This window comes from Typopeltis vanoorti, chromosome 2, assembly GCF_054136105.1.
Source record: "Typopeltis vanoorti isolate ZY-2024b chromosome 2, IOZ_Tvanoo_1.0, whole genome shotgun sequence".
NCBI classification, from domain to species: Eukaryota; Metazoa; Arthropoda; class Arachnida; order Uropygi; family Thelyphonidae; genus Typopeltis; species Typopeltis vanoorti.
The window spans coordinates 163,107,455-163,126,732 of record NC_143550.1 but is presented as its reverse complement, the minus strand read 5'-3'; the positions used below and the strand labels follow the sequence as shown (position 1 = coordinate 163,126,732).

The 19,278-nt window shown below is 35.5% G+C and overlaps 1 protein-coding gene across 1 annotated transcript in view; it reads left to right on the top strand.

Annotated features, from left to right (window-relative positions):
* Positions 1-19,278, top strand: part of Prim1 (DNA primase small subunit) — a 160,025-nt gene that overhangs the window by 119,458 nt on the left and 21,289 nt on the right. Inside the window, exon 7 of the mRNA XM_090409175.1 lies at positions 14,509-14,605. Within this exon, the coding sequence (XP_090265301.1) occupies positions 14,509-14,605 (97 nt within the window). The remainder of the gene's footprint in view (positions 1-14,508; positions 14,606-19,278) is intronic.

The following is a 19,278-nucleotide window of genomic DNA, read 5'->3' as shown; positions in this document are numbered from 1 at the left end:
CAAACCTCAACTAATTTGGCTGCATGAGACTGCCTCAATTTTGGGAAACCTACATAAGGAGACCTTCAGCCCAATTGCCTAAGAATACCAACATTGCCCACTAGGGGGCATTATTAGGACTTTAGGAGAAATAATAGCTTCCTGCTTCTTCCTCACTTACTGTTTGTTGTGCCTGCGTGCACGTGTCTTGTTCTTAAGTTTCTTGAAAATGGCAACGCGACGTTGCCGAAATATTGAAGTATATTAAAATTTATTTTAATGTATATCTTAGTTGACGTTGTAATTTGCTTAAATCATTTAGTAAAAATTAAATATAATAATTATGGTGAAGCTGGCCTTTCTGATCAGGCCCTTGAACACCTTACATAGAATTGACTGGAAAAGCACTAGTTATCTACATCACACCAAAACATGGTATGAATGCAAATTTAAGGAATCTTGTGAGATCATTATCAATCACCCCAATCTGAACAATAATGAAGGTCTAAAAATCCCATACATATTGAAGGCATATATTCAACCCACGGAATCTTCCTCTCTAAGAACAACTATAAAGAGGACTCAAGTCAATCCAGGATCCTAAATCAAAAATAGCAATTGTAATACTAAAAATGGGACATCATTGTTATTGTTACTGAAAGAAAACTATCTGTAAGAAAAAAATTTTTATTCATATTATCTTAAATTAAATCTAGCTTGATGTAATTTATGAATTTTTTTTTTTCTTTCACTAGAAGTCATGCCAGTAGAATAACATGTGATCAAATCATTGTTTGTCTAGCTTATGGTTTGTAATGTAACTCAGCTTGTCTTGTATATTTGTGTATGCTCCAGATGATGATCTTGATATGAAGATCAAAACATTGGGATAATAAAAAGAGTTAGTTATAACACGGTTGTAAAATCCATAATTTCGAAAATGAATTAGTCTTCATTTTAGTCTTTTCTTTACCATTTTTTTTTTTTTTTTCAAAAATCTGTTTCTTTTATCTTCTCTGTGTCACTAAATCATGGGCCATTTCATGTCAAATCAATGACACCTCTTGTGTCATATGGAATTGGCTTGTTAACTTCCCCACTTCTCTATATCCAACCTATCATGATAAAAATCAGTTATGGAGAGTAAGTTAACTAAACACTTGATATATAATTTTATTTTGTTTATTGTTTGGTTAGAAGTTCAGATTCATAAACATGATGGTGCATCAACTTCAAAAAGCAGCATTTTGTGTATTTCAAAGAATGAAGCTTATATAAAAGCCTTGATATAACCACATCTGGGTCACTGTGCTCATCTCCCATGAGGACTAGATGATCCTCATCCAGTCCTCATCTCCCAAGAAACCCATCTGGGTTTCTTTGGAGATGAGGACGAGGTGGAGAGGATCCAGAGACAAGTGACTGAGATGGTCTGTGGAATGCTCCCTATAAGGATCAATTAAGGTTTGTGGGTTGTATAAGTTGATTGACAGGCAAAAAAAGAGGGGATATGATAGAAACATTTAACTTACTTAAAGGATTTTATAGGATTAATACAGAGAAAATATTACAACACTTGACTAGAGGAGGCAGAACAAGAAGTCATCCCTGTAAAATGGATAGGAATGTGGTTAACAATGGTGTGAGGATTAGATTTTTCTCTTGGAGAATAATGAATGAATAAATGGAATGGGTCACCAGAGTGCTTTGTTTGTTAAATGGTTTTAGAGAAGTATAATAGATATTGTGTTCATAGTTTGGGTCTCCTCAAACAGAACTTACATATACCCCACTATGAGAACTGCCAAGAAGGTGTCCTAATAAATTATTAATTATATGAAGAGCCAAAGGCTTCAATTCGGCAACATAAACTTATTTAAGTTCAGGGATATTACATCCCATGTTGTTTCATGCCGAATATAGTAAATATATAAAGTTTGGTGAGTCTAAGCGTAAGCAAATACCTGGATAGTGTTACAACTGACCCTTTAGAAAGTTTGTTTGCTACAAACTTGGTATTTCTAGGTCTACCTACTCACTGATGAGACCTCAATAAAGGTTGAAACCAGTCTGGGTAGTGACCTTCTCTCACTCATAATGTAGAACAGTAATACAGCTCCTAGGAGCTGGGTTTCACATTATGGGGAAATATCAAGAATAGTGATCGGAGCTTGCTCCACCCTTACCATGAGTTGCCTCAGTGTTGCACTCCCTAAAGGGTCAGTTGTAACACTATTCAGGTATTTGCTTATGCTTGGACTTGCCGAATTTTATATATTTACTATATTCGGCATGAAACTCTTTGAGTTTCTTATTCGGCTATGAAACAATATGGAATGTAATATCCCTTAATTTAATAGTATTTAATGTTATCTCTCAGAATTGAATTTAACTGTGAGAGTATTTTCTTTGAGCTCATATGAATTTAGATATATAGAATACAAGAAATTGTTTACTAATTATAAATCTAGGGAGAATATGATTTATAAGATTTCCTTAGAAGGATAAACCGTGACTTAAAATTCAGTGTTATCTATTGTGTGCGTGTTTTTCAGTAAATATTTAATATTATTATTATTGCACAATCACCTCCATGGAGTCTTAAGACTCATCGTAGGAGACCCAAACTATGAACGCAATATCTATTATACTTCTCTAAAACCATTTAACAAACAAAGCACTCTGGTGACCCATTCTATTCATTCATTATTCTCCAAGAGAAAAATTTATATATTTACTATATTCGGCATGAAACTCTTTGAGTTTCTTATTCGGCTATGAAACAATATGGGATGTAATATCCCTTAACTTAAATAAGTTTATGTCACCGAATTGAAGCCTTTGGCTCTTCATATAATTAATAACATAAATACTTTTCAAAACAAACTGAACATAGAATTCAGCTAAAAGTTCTGTAGTTTCTCTTCATTATATGAGAACTTCCTGTCTTCTTTATCTTCCTTTATTTTTTGTTTTTATTCATTCATTTGTTGTCTTATCTTTCAAATTCCTTAGATCATAAATAGAGACGTTAAAGATCTTGATTATTTACTTTACATATCACTAAAAATACGCGTACTAACCACAGTAATGACTATTTAATTCGTAAATATTTGATCCCAAGTATCTTGGGACATCATCAGTACAGTAGTTCAAACAATACTAGGAATACATTTAGGGCGCATGATTACAATGGAATCTCAATATGCGTGCAGTAACGTGTTATAGAAGTAAATTAAATATAACTGGAAAAAAAAAATATATATATATATATATATATATATATGTTTCTGAAATGAAGGAAATAGTGTTGTATGGTGACTCGTTATTAAGAGAAGTGATAGATGGGAGTTTAACTAAATCGTACTTACCGGGTGCGAAATTTAAGGATGTAAGTGAGAGTATTAGAGCGCAAAAACAGGGTGGAAGAGGGTGAAAGAATTGATAGTTGTGGCGGGTACGAATGAATTGAAAGGAGATAAATTTTTTATGAGAGAGAACTTGAAAGTACTGTTAAAGGTAGCGAAAGAAAAGAGTGACAGGGTTAGGATGGTGAGGCTGTTGCCGCTGTACGACAGAGAGGAGTTTAGAAGGAGGGACATAATCACAAATGGCTTTATGCGCAGGTTATGCAGACGGTGTGGTGTGGAATGAGTTTGATGTGTGAAAGGATTTATACAAGATGGATGGCCTGCATTTGAATGGATTTGGTGTGTGGAGACTGGAAAAAGTGTTTGAAGTGAAAATGGATGTGCAGAACCAGGGAAACTAGAACTACCAAGGAGAGGGGAAAGTGGATATGCGGACATCAGTGAGACATGACTTATTTTTCACGGTATTAACAACACCACAAACACTTTTATCAACAAAGATGTTTTATTAACGCTTATATTTTGCTGATTTTCAACTCAGCATCATCAGAGCACAACACACATGTAAACGCAATAGTGAGTGAAACAACAATATTGCAAAAGACAAAAGATCTAAAGTCCTATTTTTGGCGTCCTCTAACGAAAAAAAAAAAAAAAGCAGTTATCCAGGAATTTTTCGTAGGATAACTGTCTCCCAAATTTTTGGCATATTAATGCAACCATATTTGTTAAGGTTGGGAGAATTCTTCAAAGCCATTGCTGACTCAAAAAATAATCTTTAAGATCTATAACGACTCCTAAATAGCACATTCGTTTTCCTCCATCTAATCCTGTGTGAAGGAGTGTCCAAAGCGTGGTCTGCCAGTCCCGACTTGCCATAGTAATAGTAGCGAATGTATTTTCATGTTCTTCCAGGCGGCTGTTCACTGATCTTCCTGTTTGCCCATAATAGGCCAAATCACAGTCACATGGAACTTCATACACTCCTGGGTGTGCTAAAGGGTGGTTTATCCTTAGGCAAGCGGATCAGAGTTGCCAGCTTGACATGAGGTTTGAAGGTGGTGCGAAGGCCATGTTTCAACAATACTTTGGCTATCTTTTCAGATGTACCTTTGATATAGGGAATGGAAATGGTCGTGTTGTATTCTTGTGTATTAGGGGAGGGCAGAGTAATGGGCCTATGTAGTATTTCATCTATTTTGTAGGGATTGTAGCCATTGGCTAAGAACGTATGGCGCAGGTACTGGAGTTCAGTGGCCAGAGCTGTATCGTTAGAACAAATAGCTCTGGCTCTGTGTGTAAGTGTTTTTAAAATGCCGTACTGTTGGACTGGATGATGATGTGATTACATCATCATCCAGTCGCGTTTACATGTGTGTTGTGCTCTGATGATGCTGAGTTGAAAATCAGCGAAATATAAGCGTTAATAAAACATCTTTGTTGATATAAGTATTTGTGGTGTTGTTAATACCGTGAAAAATAAGTCATGAATAACCATCAACACCTAAGCTTATCTGTTAGATCAGTGAGACAGTTGAGTGTAAGAATGTATATAATGTACCTGAGCCAGTAGTAAGGACAGGAAATCGGAATGGGATAGTTAGAATAACACATCAAGATAAGGATGGGACAAAGGGACCTCTGCATTTCATGTATACTAATGCCAGAAGTATTAGGAACAAGAAGGAAGAATTTTTGGCCTTGATTGGCTTTTACACAGGTTATTGGCATTAGTGAAACATGGCTGACAGAAGATGATATAGTTAGTGGGATAGAATGTGTAGGTTATAGTGTGTTTAGGAGGGACGGAGAGAATAAAATGGGGGGAAGGAGTGTTATTGATGATAGCTGATGTACTGCAGCCAAGGAGAATTGAAGTTGTATTGCAGGATAGTGAAAAGAGCTCATTTGAGGCTATTTGGTGAGATTGAGACTGGCAGAACAAAATATACAGTTGGGTGCTGCTATAGACCAGGTGATGGAATAGATGGTGGAGATAGTATGCATAAACAAATTGATGAAATGAGTGAAAGGAGGAGTAATTATTGTGGGGAATTTTAACTATGGTAACATTGATTGGAAGGAGGAGAGGACACATGTGAGGATGGAAATGGATTTTATTCATTTATTAAGGGATAACTATCTGAGACAGCATGTAATTGAAAATACTAGGGATTTGAGAGCGCTTGACCTAGTAATAGCATCTGAATTCAGTCAAATAGCATTTGACTGTAATGAATATGACCATGTTGCCACCTACTGGTGAGAGTAATCATAAGGTCTTGACCTGGGAGGTGGCTAAAGGCGTAGAATTTTCGATTAACACAGGGTATATGTGGAATTACCATGCTGGCAAGTATGACAAGCTTAGGAGATTGCTTGGTTCAGTGCCATGGCATGTAAAACTGCAAGGGTTGGATGTCGATAGAGCATGGGAAGTGGTCAAGGAGCGTTTGAAGGAGGTAATGGCTCACTGTATATCTAGAGTCCGGATAGTAAATCAAGTAGGGGTTAAATGGATGAATAACACCATTAAGCTTGAGCTGCAAAAAAAAGAAACAACTGTGGAGGGAATTTAAAGAGAAATGTGACCTGCAGGCACACGAATGGTATAAAGAGCAGGCAAGAAAGGTAACGAGTGTGGTAAAAAAAACCAAAAGTGGATTATGAAAGGAAACTAGCTATGTAAGCTAAAGAGAATCCCAAACAGTTCTTTCATTATGCTGCAAGCAAAAAAAAAATTGTAAATGGCAGAATGATTTTAAGGAATGACGATGGTAAGGAGGTCACTGAATCAGTCGATATAGTGGAATTACTGAGCGAGCACTTCGCAAGAGTATATCATCCAGGTGGTGACATTGAAAAAATGAAGGAACCATTAGTTTATACGTGTTATATTAGTTTATATGGGAATTGTGATGAATTAAGTGGAGGTTAATAGGCTATTACAGAATCTTAATGTGAATACATCTGTAGGATTGGATGGTATACTGGCACGGGTCTTACGTGAACAGCTAAAGAATTATCAGTGCCCTTGACTATGTTGTTTAATCTGAGTCTCAGGTCTGGTTTAGTCCCGAAGGTGTGGAAAGGGGGAAAAATATTTCCACTGCCTAAAGGAGGATCCAAGACTACTGTTGCAAATTACCGACCAATCACATATCAGGAGTCATTGTCTTAGAGAAAGTAGTCAAGGGAAAAATACAGGAATGGATTGATGAAAATGAAATACTGTACAGGAGACAGCATGGCTTTTAGAAGGGCCGATCATGCCTCAGTAACTTGCTCGAGTTTTATAACACAGTGACGGCTAAACTGGATAATGGTAATGGGTTTACAGTGATACTGCTTAACCTGGTTAAGGCATTTGACAGGATACCACATGGAATTCTAATCCATAAACTACAGCATATGGGAATGGATATAGGGTTGGTGAGATGGATAGGTGGGTGGTTGATAGTGGGTGGTAGAGATATCAGAGAGTAGTTTATTCAGGAGTAGAGTCCAAAAGACGGCCTGTGACTAGTGGTGTGCCACAGGGTTCTGTTCTTGGACCACTGCTGTTTTAATTTGTTTAATTAACGATATAAGGAAGGATCTAAGAAGAACAGTTCATTTGTTCGCTGATGATGCAAAGTTGGGTAAGGCAATAGTGAATGCAGATGTTAAAATATTGCAGGACGACTTGGATAGATTGGAGTTCTGGGCTAAGAAGAATGGATGTCAATTTAATGTGACAAAATGTAAGGTTATGCATTTTGGGGTGAAAAGATTAGCAGCAGTATACCACACTGGTGGAACTGTACTCCAGGAGATTGATGAGGCCAGGGACTTGGGAGTGTTGGTGGATAGGGAGATGAAGTTTAGGGGGCACATTGCAAAAGTGGCTAAATCAGCTCATCAACTCCTTGGTTGTTGAAAAATACTTTGAAGAGCAGAGACAAGCAAGTCATTGTATCTCTGTATCGAGCCTTGATAAGACCTCAACTCTTGACTACGGTGCCCAGATTTGGTCACCTCGGTTCCTTCTTGATGGGGAGGAGGTGGAGAGGATCCAGAGGCGAGTGACCAAGATGATAGCAGGTCTATGGAATGAACCTTATGAGAACAGGTTGAAGATTTGTGGGTTGCAGAAATTAGTTGATAGTCAGAAAAAGGGAGATATGATTGAGACATTCAAATTGATAAAGGGTTTCTATAGGATTAATTCAGAGGATATTTTTGAGATCAGGACCTGGTGGTGGGAGAACAAGGGGACACCTGTGGAAGCTGGTCAAGAGTGTGGTTAGCAAGGGTGTTAGAGCTGGGTTCTTTACTTTTAGAGTGGTAAATGAGTGGAATAAGCTGCCAGAGTCTGTTGTGGGTGCTATGACGGTGATTGAGTTCAAGGGAAGGTATGATTGAGAATGTCGTATAGTTGTGTGGACATGATGTTTAGGGCCTCCCTCGACGAGTCTAAGTACTCCCTTGAGTCGCCCGTAATAATAATAATATATATATAAAGATTATTTTACACAATTTTGTATGAACCATTTCCCATACCTTAGGAAATTTGATCTGTGTAGTAGGGCTTCAGCACTTTCTTTATATAAACGTTCATATTTATATAAAATCTGTGTAAAAGTTTCGACTTCTCCCAATGGATCTTATGGTTTGGATTTTCAACTCCATTTTGCGAGAGACCAGATTTCTACGGTTTGAAAAGACGAATGTGGTCTTGATGTTCCAAGATGCGTTTTTGAAGAGACCTACCTGTCTGACCAAAGTAAGACAATTTGCAGAAACATGGGATCTCATAAATGGCAGGTAACATCAGAGGTGAGAGTTTGTCCTTAGTAGAAGGTAACAAGTTGTAGATTTGGTTGATAGGTTTGTAAGTAGTGGCAAAATTGTATTTCTTCATAATTTTTGAAAGACGTTCAGAGATGCGTTTGAAGTAAAGTATGGGAATCCTTTGGACTTCTTCTTGTCTGGGTTGATGTGTGTGGGAAGGTGACTGATGATTTTTTGAGTTGTTTTTAAGATTATATCCATTTAGTATGGTTGTATTTTTGATTATTTCAGTTCTTGGTTTATAGAATCTTAAGAGGAGCAGAATTTGTGTGCTCTGGAAACTAGTGATTTAATGATCCCAAATTTCTGAGATGGATGATGAATGGAAGAATTGTAAATGTAGCGACCTGAAAATGTAGGCTTGCGATAGAACAGACGTGGTGATGGAACCTAGAAATAATCAAAAATACAGCCATACTAAATGGATATAATCTTAAAACAAAAAAAATTTTTTTTTTTTTCCAGTTATATTTAATTTACTTCTATAACACGTTACAGCACACATATTGAGATTCCATTGTAATCATGCGCCCTAACTGTATGTTATTCCTAGTATTGTTTGAATTACTGTACTGATGATGTCCCAAGATACTTGGGAAGAAATATTTACGAATTAAATAGTCATTACTTTGGTTAGCGTATGTTTTTAGTGATGAATTCACCACAGGTTTCGTTATATATTACATATGTGCATTTACAGTAATCCCTCGATTAGTGCATCATTTTTTTTCGATACCCATATTTGATTAGTGCTCCTATATACATCTTAAAAATAAATGTTACAAATTTTAAAAATTTTCTATCTATACATTTTTATGGCTAACTATTTTAAAAAATCACTCACTAGAATGAAATAATTTAGTTACCTATTTAAAACATTTTACAAAGTTATTTTTAATGGCCTACTACACTACTTCCATGTACACTATGTATACTATGTTCCAAAATTTACCGCCAATATTTATGTCGTCTGCTGTAGTACACCCACAGATTCGAGACTATTCGACACTTCTGCGCATGTTACAAAAACAATAATCCATTTCGATAATAGGGTAATCAATCCGTCTTCTGGGATGAGTTGTTTATTATTGCACATCGGAAAATTAATTTCTCTTTTATGATCATTGTAGTTTTTAAAGTGGTAACTATTTTGCTTATATAACAGTCGGAAAATTTTATCTATAAAGCACGTGATTTTGCCTGTTTGCGACCGTTTCGTACGTCCTTCATTTCTTTCTTCCCTTCAGTATGAATCGACTATTCTTGGAACCAAGACAAGCGAAGCTGTACAAAAGGGTGGGCGTACTATAATTGCATAGCGCTTTGATGGTCATGTTTTGTGCCTCCTTTGCAATGTTATATGAGCATGTTTTCCTTACTTTTTTTATTTTAAAGTTTTTTCCCAAGCTTTAATCATGAGTAAAAGAATTAGTGAGAAAAAAAGTGGGTGTGTGAAAAAGATTCGATGATGAAGAGAGAAGCAGTAAAATTTGTAGAAGAGGCAATTGGACCATACCGTCGGTTATTAAAAAAAAAACAAAATTCCTGCCAAACTACGTTAGCTCAATTCTTTGTTAAGAAGTAGAATAATAAAATTTATATTCTGAATATGTTTTATTGTCTTTCAGCTTCATGGTTTTCCTTTAACTAGGCCTTGAGACATACCTTAATTCTTTTATAAAAAAAATTAAGGTTCAAAAAAGAAATTTGAGGAATGAATTATACTGGGTCCCATAGATTATTATATAATATATATATTTGATTAGCGCATTTTTGATTAATGCGCCTGTTTTAAAGAACGCATTAGGTGCACTAATTGAGGGATTGCTGTATTTTGGTTCAAAACCATTTCAACCCTGGTCCAGATTCTTATACATGTAATTTTGCTTTCTCATGGTTTTTCTGTATTCTCTAAGTTACTGGTTGACTAACTTGCTTTGAATTTTGTCTTTTTCAGGCTGCTACTACGTTCTTGTGTCTATTATGAAATTATGAGTTTTCATCTTTGCAGACAACTTCATCACATGCTTTCCTGATTGAATCAATTATTTTCTTATTTAAAAACTTTCATGGCTGCATGTGAGAAAAATATATAGAATTTTATTCAAACCTTTAATATATTTCATTCAACATTAGGTAGACATCACCAGGGAGACAGACCGGTAACTACATTCAAAACATGAATCATAAGAATGAGTGCTAGCTCATGTATCACTAACAGCTGAAATGTAGGATTACACTGTTATTAGAGTTCAAAGGAACTATTTTAAATGTTGCATATATAAAAAATAATTGAAAATAATTATTTAGGGTGAGAGGATATTGTAAACAATTAACAGTAATCACTTCCCAAAACCTAGAGATTTGTATACAGTCTGAAACAGTTAAGATTTGGACATTTCGTAGCATTTTACATGTTTGAAGAAAAAGATGATCAAATCTGAATTTGCTGGAATTAAGAATCTTTGTCTAGTTCCACAGGACTCTGTGCCTAATGTCGGTAGCATGAGAAGCAAGGCCAGACTTGTTGGATTCCATAAATGTAAGATTAGGTTAGGTTAGGTTAGATAGGCTTATGTGTTCGTCAGACATGTTATGATAGGTTTCACGGTATAAAAAGAACACAGATGGTTAAGAAAATAACTATTTATTAACTTAAAAGCTAATATTTCGCTGGTCTTATATCCAGCATCTTCAGAGCACACAACACAAAGTTTGTTACAAAGGTAAGACAACCACAATTCGGTGCAACAGTGGGGACAGTATAAGTGATTACAGTGTGCAACACAAGACTAAAGTCCTAATATGGCGCCATCTAGGTTATAAAAAAAAATAAAAAATAAATAAAAATTCAAAGTTTTGAAATAGTAGTCCAAGTGATAAAAATAAAAGTAATAAATATTAATTTGGTCTTAGGATGACTGTCTCCCAAATCTTTGGTAGATTTATACAGCCATACTTGTTAAGGTTTGGGGTATGTTTCAAGGCTTCTGTTGATTCCAGGAATAACCTCTCTGACTTGTAGAAGCTTCTGTAGATTACTTTTGTTTCTTTCCAATTGATCCTGTGTGCAGGGGTATCCAGAGCATGGTCTGCCAGACCCGACTTACCATAGCGAAAGTGGCAGATATATTTTTTGTGTTCACTGAGGTGGATGTCCATATTTTATATGGACTGTCGGATGTCCATATAAACCCATACACGTTAAAGCACCCAGAATATATGGTGCTCCAAAAATACACAAACAAGGTACACCTTTATGTCCTATTGTAGATAGTATAAACAGTCCTACATATAAACTAGCCAAACATTTAGCAAAATTACTAACCACTTACACAAACACTTCTCCCTCCTTTGTTAAAAATTCTACCCACCTAAAAAGTATTTTAGAAAACCACACCTTAAATAGTTCAGACCTAATGGTGAGTTTTGATATCACCTCATTATTCATTAATGTACCACTGATTGAAACACTTAACTTACTAAATTCACAATTTCCCCCAGATATATCCCAGCTATTTAAATTCACAGTACGGGCAGGTTATTTTACATGGAAATGGAAAATATACAAACAGTTAGATGGGACAGCTATGGGTTTACTTCTTTCTCCCCCCTTAGCCAACTTCTACATAGAACATCTGGAAAAATTAGCGATCAACACAGCCACTCTCAAACCTAGCCTCTGGCTACGCTATGTTGACGATGTGTTTGCCATTTGGCCACATGGCCCGGACACATTGAATACATTTTTAGTGCACCTAAATAGCCAGCATCCTAAAATCCACTTTTCAATGGAACAAGAAGCCAATGACTGCCTGCCTTTCTTGGACACACTGATCACACGTCTTCCAGAAGGTTCCTTATCATTTTCTGTTTACAGAAAACCCACACATACAGGGAGATACTTACACAAACAATCACACCATCACCCTTCTCAACAATATGGTATCTTAAAAACACTAACCCATAGAGCTAGAGCAATCTGTTCCAATGACAGTGCTGTCACTGCTGAACTTTCTCACCTACGTCAAACCTTCTTAAACAATGGTTATAATCCCCGTAAAATAGATAACATACTGAATGCTACCCATAAATCCCCTCTATCTACCACAGAATACTACAACAAAACAATCACCATCCCATACATTAAAGGCACATCTGAAAAGATATCTAGGGTGCTTAACAAACACCAATTATGCACAGTATTTAAATCTTATAAAAAATTAGCAACACTCATCCGTTCACCTAAGGACAAATGCACTCCTTTATCACATCCTGGTGTCTATGAAGTGCCCTGTTCTTGCCATCAAGCCTACTACGGACAGACAGGAAGAAATGTGGACATCTGCCTCAGTGAACACAAAAAATATATCCGCCACTTTCGCTATGGTAAGTCGGGTCTGGCAGACCATGCTCTGGATACCCCTGCACACAGGATCAATTGGAAAGAAACAAAAGTAATCCACAGAAGCTTCTACAAGTCAGAGAGGTTATTCCTGGAATCAACAGAAGCCTTGAAACATACCCCAAACCTTAACAAGTATGGCTGTATAAATCTACCAAAGATTTGGGAGACAGTCATCCTAAGACCAAATTAATATTTATTACTTTTATTTTTATCACTTGGACTACTATGTCAAAACTTTGAATTTTTTTTTTTTATTTTTTATTTATTATTTTTTTTTATAACCTAGATGGTGCCATATTAGGACTTTAGTCTTGTGTTGCACGCTGTAATCACTTATACTGTCCCCACTGTTACACCGGATTGTGGTTGTCTTACCTTTGTAACAAACTTTGTGTTGTGTGCTCTGAAGATGCTGGATATAAGACCAGCGAAATATTAGCTTTTAAGTTAATAAATAGTTATTTTCTTAACCATCTGTGTTCTTTTTATACCGTGAAACCTATCATAACATAATCTTATAATATAGACACCTCGTGAGGAAGGAGGTGCTAATGTGTCCTTCGCAGATGATAAGAAGGATGACCATTTCAGAGCTGGATTGAAGGAAGTATATAGATTGAATTTGGGAAGAATCCATGCTCTGTTTTGGAGGTTCCTTTAAGTTAGGGTATTGAAATTTTTTTCACATTGAATTGTAATCTGATTAACAGACACTAATTAATAATAATTTTTGAATGATAGTTTTGTTGTATCCATTACACATCAGATTGCTTTTCATTTTATTCAATTCATCAAACAAAAAGGAATCAGAAGAACAGATCATAAAAAAGCTCTATGTACAAGACTGTTGGTAATACCCATCTTCTGTGATGAATGATGGTGGAAGGACGAGTGAATGTATTTGCCAGTAAAGGTTGGTTTTTGATAAACTGAATATTCAACATGAACTGTGGGATTTCAAATTATTAAGGTGTCCAAAAAGGGTAGATGGTTATTGGGTTCACATTTAGTAGGGATATGGGAGTACAAGGAGTTTATTTTCTCCAGTACCTGAAGTAATTCTAACTCAAAGTAGAAATAGACTGCAACTATATCAACAAAATGTATAAGAGGTTGAGGAAAGTATCAAAGAGTTGTTTTTCTTGCTTCTTGATAAAATAATCAGCTAATTCTGGTAAGATAGGACTGCCCCTGGTTATTTCTTCAAACTATTTGAACAGTGTATTACTCCATGTAAAATAGCTTGCATTAATGGTGAATTTAAATAAGCTAACAGTGTCTTCTGGGAAATCAAATTGTAAAAACTGAAGAGTCTCTTGTAGTGACATGTTGGTGAATAGGGAGGCTACAGCAAACAAAATCATAAGCTCGTTATTAGACAGGCATAGATCTTTAATTTTTAATTGATGTAGTTAAAATAAATCATACTTCCATCAATCCAGCTCTGAAACCATCATCAGTGTTAAGAAGAAAAAGGTCTGAAGATAAATGGAAGATATTTAAGCCATTTCGGCTTTGCAGATGACATAGTTATCTTTACTTCAATTGTGCTTGAATTGCAGATGACGGATATAGAAGGATGACAGTTTCAGAGCTGGATTGAAACTGTCATCATGAACTCCAAATTACTAGCAAAAGCTGGCTTAGGATAAATATAAAGAAGACCCAAGTTATATTCAATAGCTGTTGTACAACCAGAAATAATAAAATCACTGGTGATTCAATTGTCAGTCTATATCAGTCTAAAATGAGGTGTTAGACTGATATAGATATAAAAAAATAATAGTAATGATATTTGAATACTATTAAGTTGTCATAGTATCTCATACCCTTCTTGACTATACATTCCATGAAATTGACTAATTTTCTGATTCCTCATTTAAATATTATGTTTGCCTTCCTTAAATTACTTGCACAGGTGAGAGACCTTTTAGAAAAAGAGCTTGCCTGCCTTAATATAAGTGAGGATAGGTGGAAATCTTTGATGGATATTACTGACATATGTGTTGACAAGGTAAATTTTTTAAAAGTAAATAGTATATATATATATATATATATATTTTTTTTTTTAACCCATGTAATAACTCATTATTTTGGGTTTTAAATGGTTCCAGTTTGTATTAATAGTATCATGAACATTATAGAATAGAACTTAATGTTTTAGATTGTGAACAAATGAATGTAAATGATCAGAGTTTCAGGAGACTTACCTTGAATTGCTCAGCATGAGGTGTCCTGGCAGTTCACAAGTGCTTTCCATGATTAATCAGGTTTGATTAATTGGTGGGAAAATTTCTTGAAGTGTTTATATGGTTTTTATTCTTTGAACATTTGTGAAAAGATTTACTATGTCCAGGCTTGCAATTATATCAGTTGGAGCCAATGTAATGCCTTTGGTATTTTCTACAAAGTGTATTGCGTCCTTAACATAAAAGGATGTTTGCTTAATGTGAGGTTTGAGTAGGCTTGCCAGATGTTTTAGATAATAAAGAAGTTGGAGAGAATCATGCATCAACAATTGGTCTCAATGGCAAGTTTTGTTCATACAGTTTAGGGACTCTGCATATTCTAGGAGTGTTTTTGTTTCTTCAGACCAATTCAGCATTTTTTTAATTTAATTATTGGTTTTATTATGAAAATATCCCATGGGATTTTGTTCTAACTTTCCATACATGTTTGTGGCTTCTAGGAGTGATTTCATCTTTTCTGTGTTCTGTAGAGTTCAAAACAACTGTTGAGTTGCCTTTCTCAGCTGTCAGTATTACAATATTTTTTGTTCTTTTTAATGCCTTTGATTCTTCTTTTGTGATATTATTTTTAGGTGGTTTTGCTTGTAGTGGACAGAGGCTGTTTGAATACAAAGAAAATCTACATCGTTCTCTTTGTATTCTATGGAGGCGTTTTTTCACATTTGCCATGATATCTAATTTAGCCAATTTACTTGGGGAGATTGAAAAATTGAAACCACAGGAAAGGATGTTCATTTCAGGATCAGATAACATTTTTGAGAACTTGTTGATAACTATTTTATATAACTAATTCAGGGGAGAATTCTCCATGCTTGCTGCGCAAGCTCATTAATTGAGAAAGATTTATTAACAAATAAATGCATGCATTTATAAGCATTCCATTTAAGCTTTTATTTTTGTAGACAGAAGACATCTTAAGCTTGCACGGCAACAATTGAGCTTTGCATTGTGTATTGAAGGCCGATGCTTGCTCGTCTAGTCAAAGCTACCTTGGCTTGCTCAGTTGTAGGAGCTTCCAGGTCCTCGCGACAGCACTGTGATTTCATGCGTACTCTTAGACATTTCACGTCGTCTCACTCTGTTGCTTAAACACAGGCCATATGCAGTCAACATAGCTCTAGCCAGTGAGCTTCAGCCAGCCTTTACAAGTTTGTGTGTTGCTTGGGAAAATTAAGTTACAACCAACTTTTTATGACGATTTTATTGACCAGTTCTTAAAGAAGAACCTTAGGGTAGAATTTGCATTCAAGTAGCTAAATTGAAAAAGATAGAATATCATTTGTAAAACAAATGTTGTATTTGTATGATTAAATGTATATAAATTTCTAAATATATAGTTTTAAATGGTCAGTAATTCATTATTCCACTAATCAGACTTCAATCACACCTCTCACTCCCTGAATGATAACAAGAGCAAGCATGAATTTCAAGACCAGCATTCGCCCCTGATTTAATTACTTAAATGATAGAGCCTACAGAATCTTCATGAATGTAGATAAAAGAAACTAAGAGCTACAGCATTTTAATTCTCTCCTTCCAAAAACTGGCTACAGAACATTAGTCAAAAAAAAAAAAAAATGCTGTCTCAACCTCCAAAACAAACAGATGAACAAATAAACAAGAATATAAAGGATCAGTGACTCTTCCATCATATACATCATATATATGATCAATCGCAGATAAAATAGCAAGATTGCTGAAATATCTAAAAGCTGCTTTCTGTCTGGTCAATGGGATCTCCAGTCATCTGAGGCCTGGACCACCACATCTGCCACTTAAGGGACCAGGTGTACAGGATCGGTTGTGGTTATGGGCTGCACTGCATGGGACAGAATGGAGGGATCTTGGGAGATACACCGACCAGAACACATCGTGGACATTGAGATTGAAAGAAAGCACAAATCAGGGCTGGCAGCACATACAACAGATACAAACATGTAGTAAAATGCAACAAACTGAAATGCTCCACATTAATTACTGCTTTTACTCCAGAGCATTCAAAGAATCAGCTGAAATGTATATCCTCTATAGTGAAACAGAAAACAGGGGATGATATTACATCATATCTGGTCTTCCTTAATCCATTGTGACACACTTGTATCTACCAGCAGTATACAGCAACCCATGAATCAGCAGCTAGCACAACCACAACAGTAAATGCATGCTTTCCATTGTTTAAGCATTTTCAAATATTATTTGCTACAGATGTTAACTGTTATTACTTTGCTTGTAGTTTTTTTTTAATTTATTCATGCTATTTCCTGATGAAGGGCAGTTTAATACCAGATAATAGTGATTCTAATATGTCCTTTCTCTACAGAAGCCTACACAGTGAGCATCAGGATTTATTCCTTTAACTCCTTTGAGATCTAGGAATTATATACAAGAAATATTTTTCCAACAGGGTGAGCACAATCACTTAAAAAATTCATTTCCTTAATAGATATTTTCATGATAAAGTCATCAGTAGATATCCTGTTTGCTTTGGAATTGGATAGTCATTGTAATTATCGTAGTCATCACATCTGATGGATTTAAGAAAATGCTTTCCTACCTTCCTATTTCCACAAACATATCTGGCAAACTTGAGGAGTATCAACACCATAAAAGTGTACTTTTCCTATTTGGAGAAAATGCCTCTAGCTGGTCAGTGCATTTATCTTCTTGATGTCAGTAGCACCAATTACATCAAAATGATATTTCTGTAATTCTTGTGGCTATCTTCATTTCTCTTGAGGTTGTTTCAGTGACTCATTATAGTTTCCTGGTGAAAACTGCTGGGATCTTAAATATCTTAGAAATTGGGCTTGAGGCTAGACAAGTGAGGAAGTATATTTCAAGATTTGAAGCAGGAGTGCAGGTGAAGATTGAAAAACAAGAAATCTATTGACACTTTTCTTGAAGAATTGGAGGTTTTAAGGAAGTCTGTTCCAGAGGACAGAAAGAGATGGAATAAATGAGGAAGAGGAGAATCAAGTTTGTTGTGTTTGCAGTTAAACTGAAAATGCATGTTGAATAGCTGTTGCTCTTGTTTTCAGAGGACCAACAGAAAATGGAGGAATAGTGGTTGCCAGTTCAGTAGCAGCAAAAATTATAGTATGAGATAAGATATGCATAGTAAGTTTGATGGTAGAAAAGTGCTGCGTACCGTATTTACTGGAATATAACTCACCTATTTCAACTCAACAATTTGGCTTGCTTTTGTTGTCAAGTTGCGCAACCAAACAACAATAACAGAACATGGGGGGGAAAAAGTGTAATAATGCACACAACTGGAAGTGAAAAACAGCAATGCACAATCATGCTTGCAATTACTGCAGATGGAAGAAAGTTGCCTCCTTATATAATATTCCAAAGGAAAACGATGGTGAAAGGGAAATCTCCCCCTGGGATTCATGTAAGACTCGAAAAAAAAAAAAAGGTGGATGGATACCACAGTGGTTCAAGATTGGATTAGAATAGTCTGAGACAAACAGTCGGGGGCTTGTTTCAATACTCAACTCTCTTTGTGTGTGATAGATAGTTTCTGCAGACGTTTAGGACCTAATAAAACAACTTTCAGATGTGAAGACCGATGTAGCCATTATTCCTGGGTGCCTTACACCTTTGACGTATTTTTTAAATTTTGATGATTTTATCATTTTGGAATCATAAGAGGAGAAGCAATAATGAAACTGTACATTTTGATTTAATTACAGAAGCATTGTTGCTAAAGATACTAATATATTCCGTGATGAAGGTGAACAGCTGATCGTGTAAATAACATTCATAATTAAAATTCAAATGCATTAATTTTATAAATAATGTCAGCAATTATAAATTATAATGAATACTGAGGATTTAATTATAAACGTCAATTTATTTTTTTTCCTGAAAAACTTTAGTTTCGGAAATCTCCACATATCTTGCACTACGATTTTTTAATTTTAATATTTGGAGAAAAAGTTATATTCGAGTAAATACAGTAAGAGGAATGGCCTGCATTTGAAAGGATTTGGTATCAGGAGCCTGAATTATTTATTGGTTGGGGCAAGACATGATGGAGAGAGTCAGGGAAACTTGATAATCGTGGTAGCAACAATGGGAATGTGTATGCAAGTTTATCTATAGGAATATACATGGGATAATTATACAAATGTCAGTGAAAGTAATTTATGTCTACACACAAATGCAGGAGCATCAGAAACAAAGGGACTAAGTTTGTTGCTTTAACAAAATATGTTTTGGCCTGAGATTATTGGCATTAGTAAAATCTGACTCTCAGAGTCAGATGTACCTGGACTGAGTGTAAAGGGTGAATTATTTTAGAACAGACAGAAGAGATAAGAGAGGAATGTGGAGGAGTGGAGAGGTATTACTAATAACATCAGATAATTTCAGTCTTAGAGTAGAAACTGATGAAAACAATAATAATAATATTCCATGTGTTGCAGGGAGT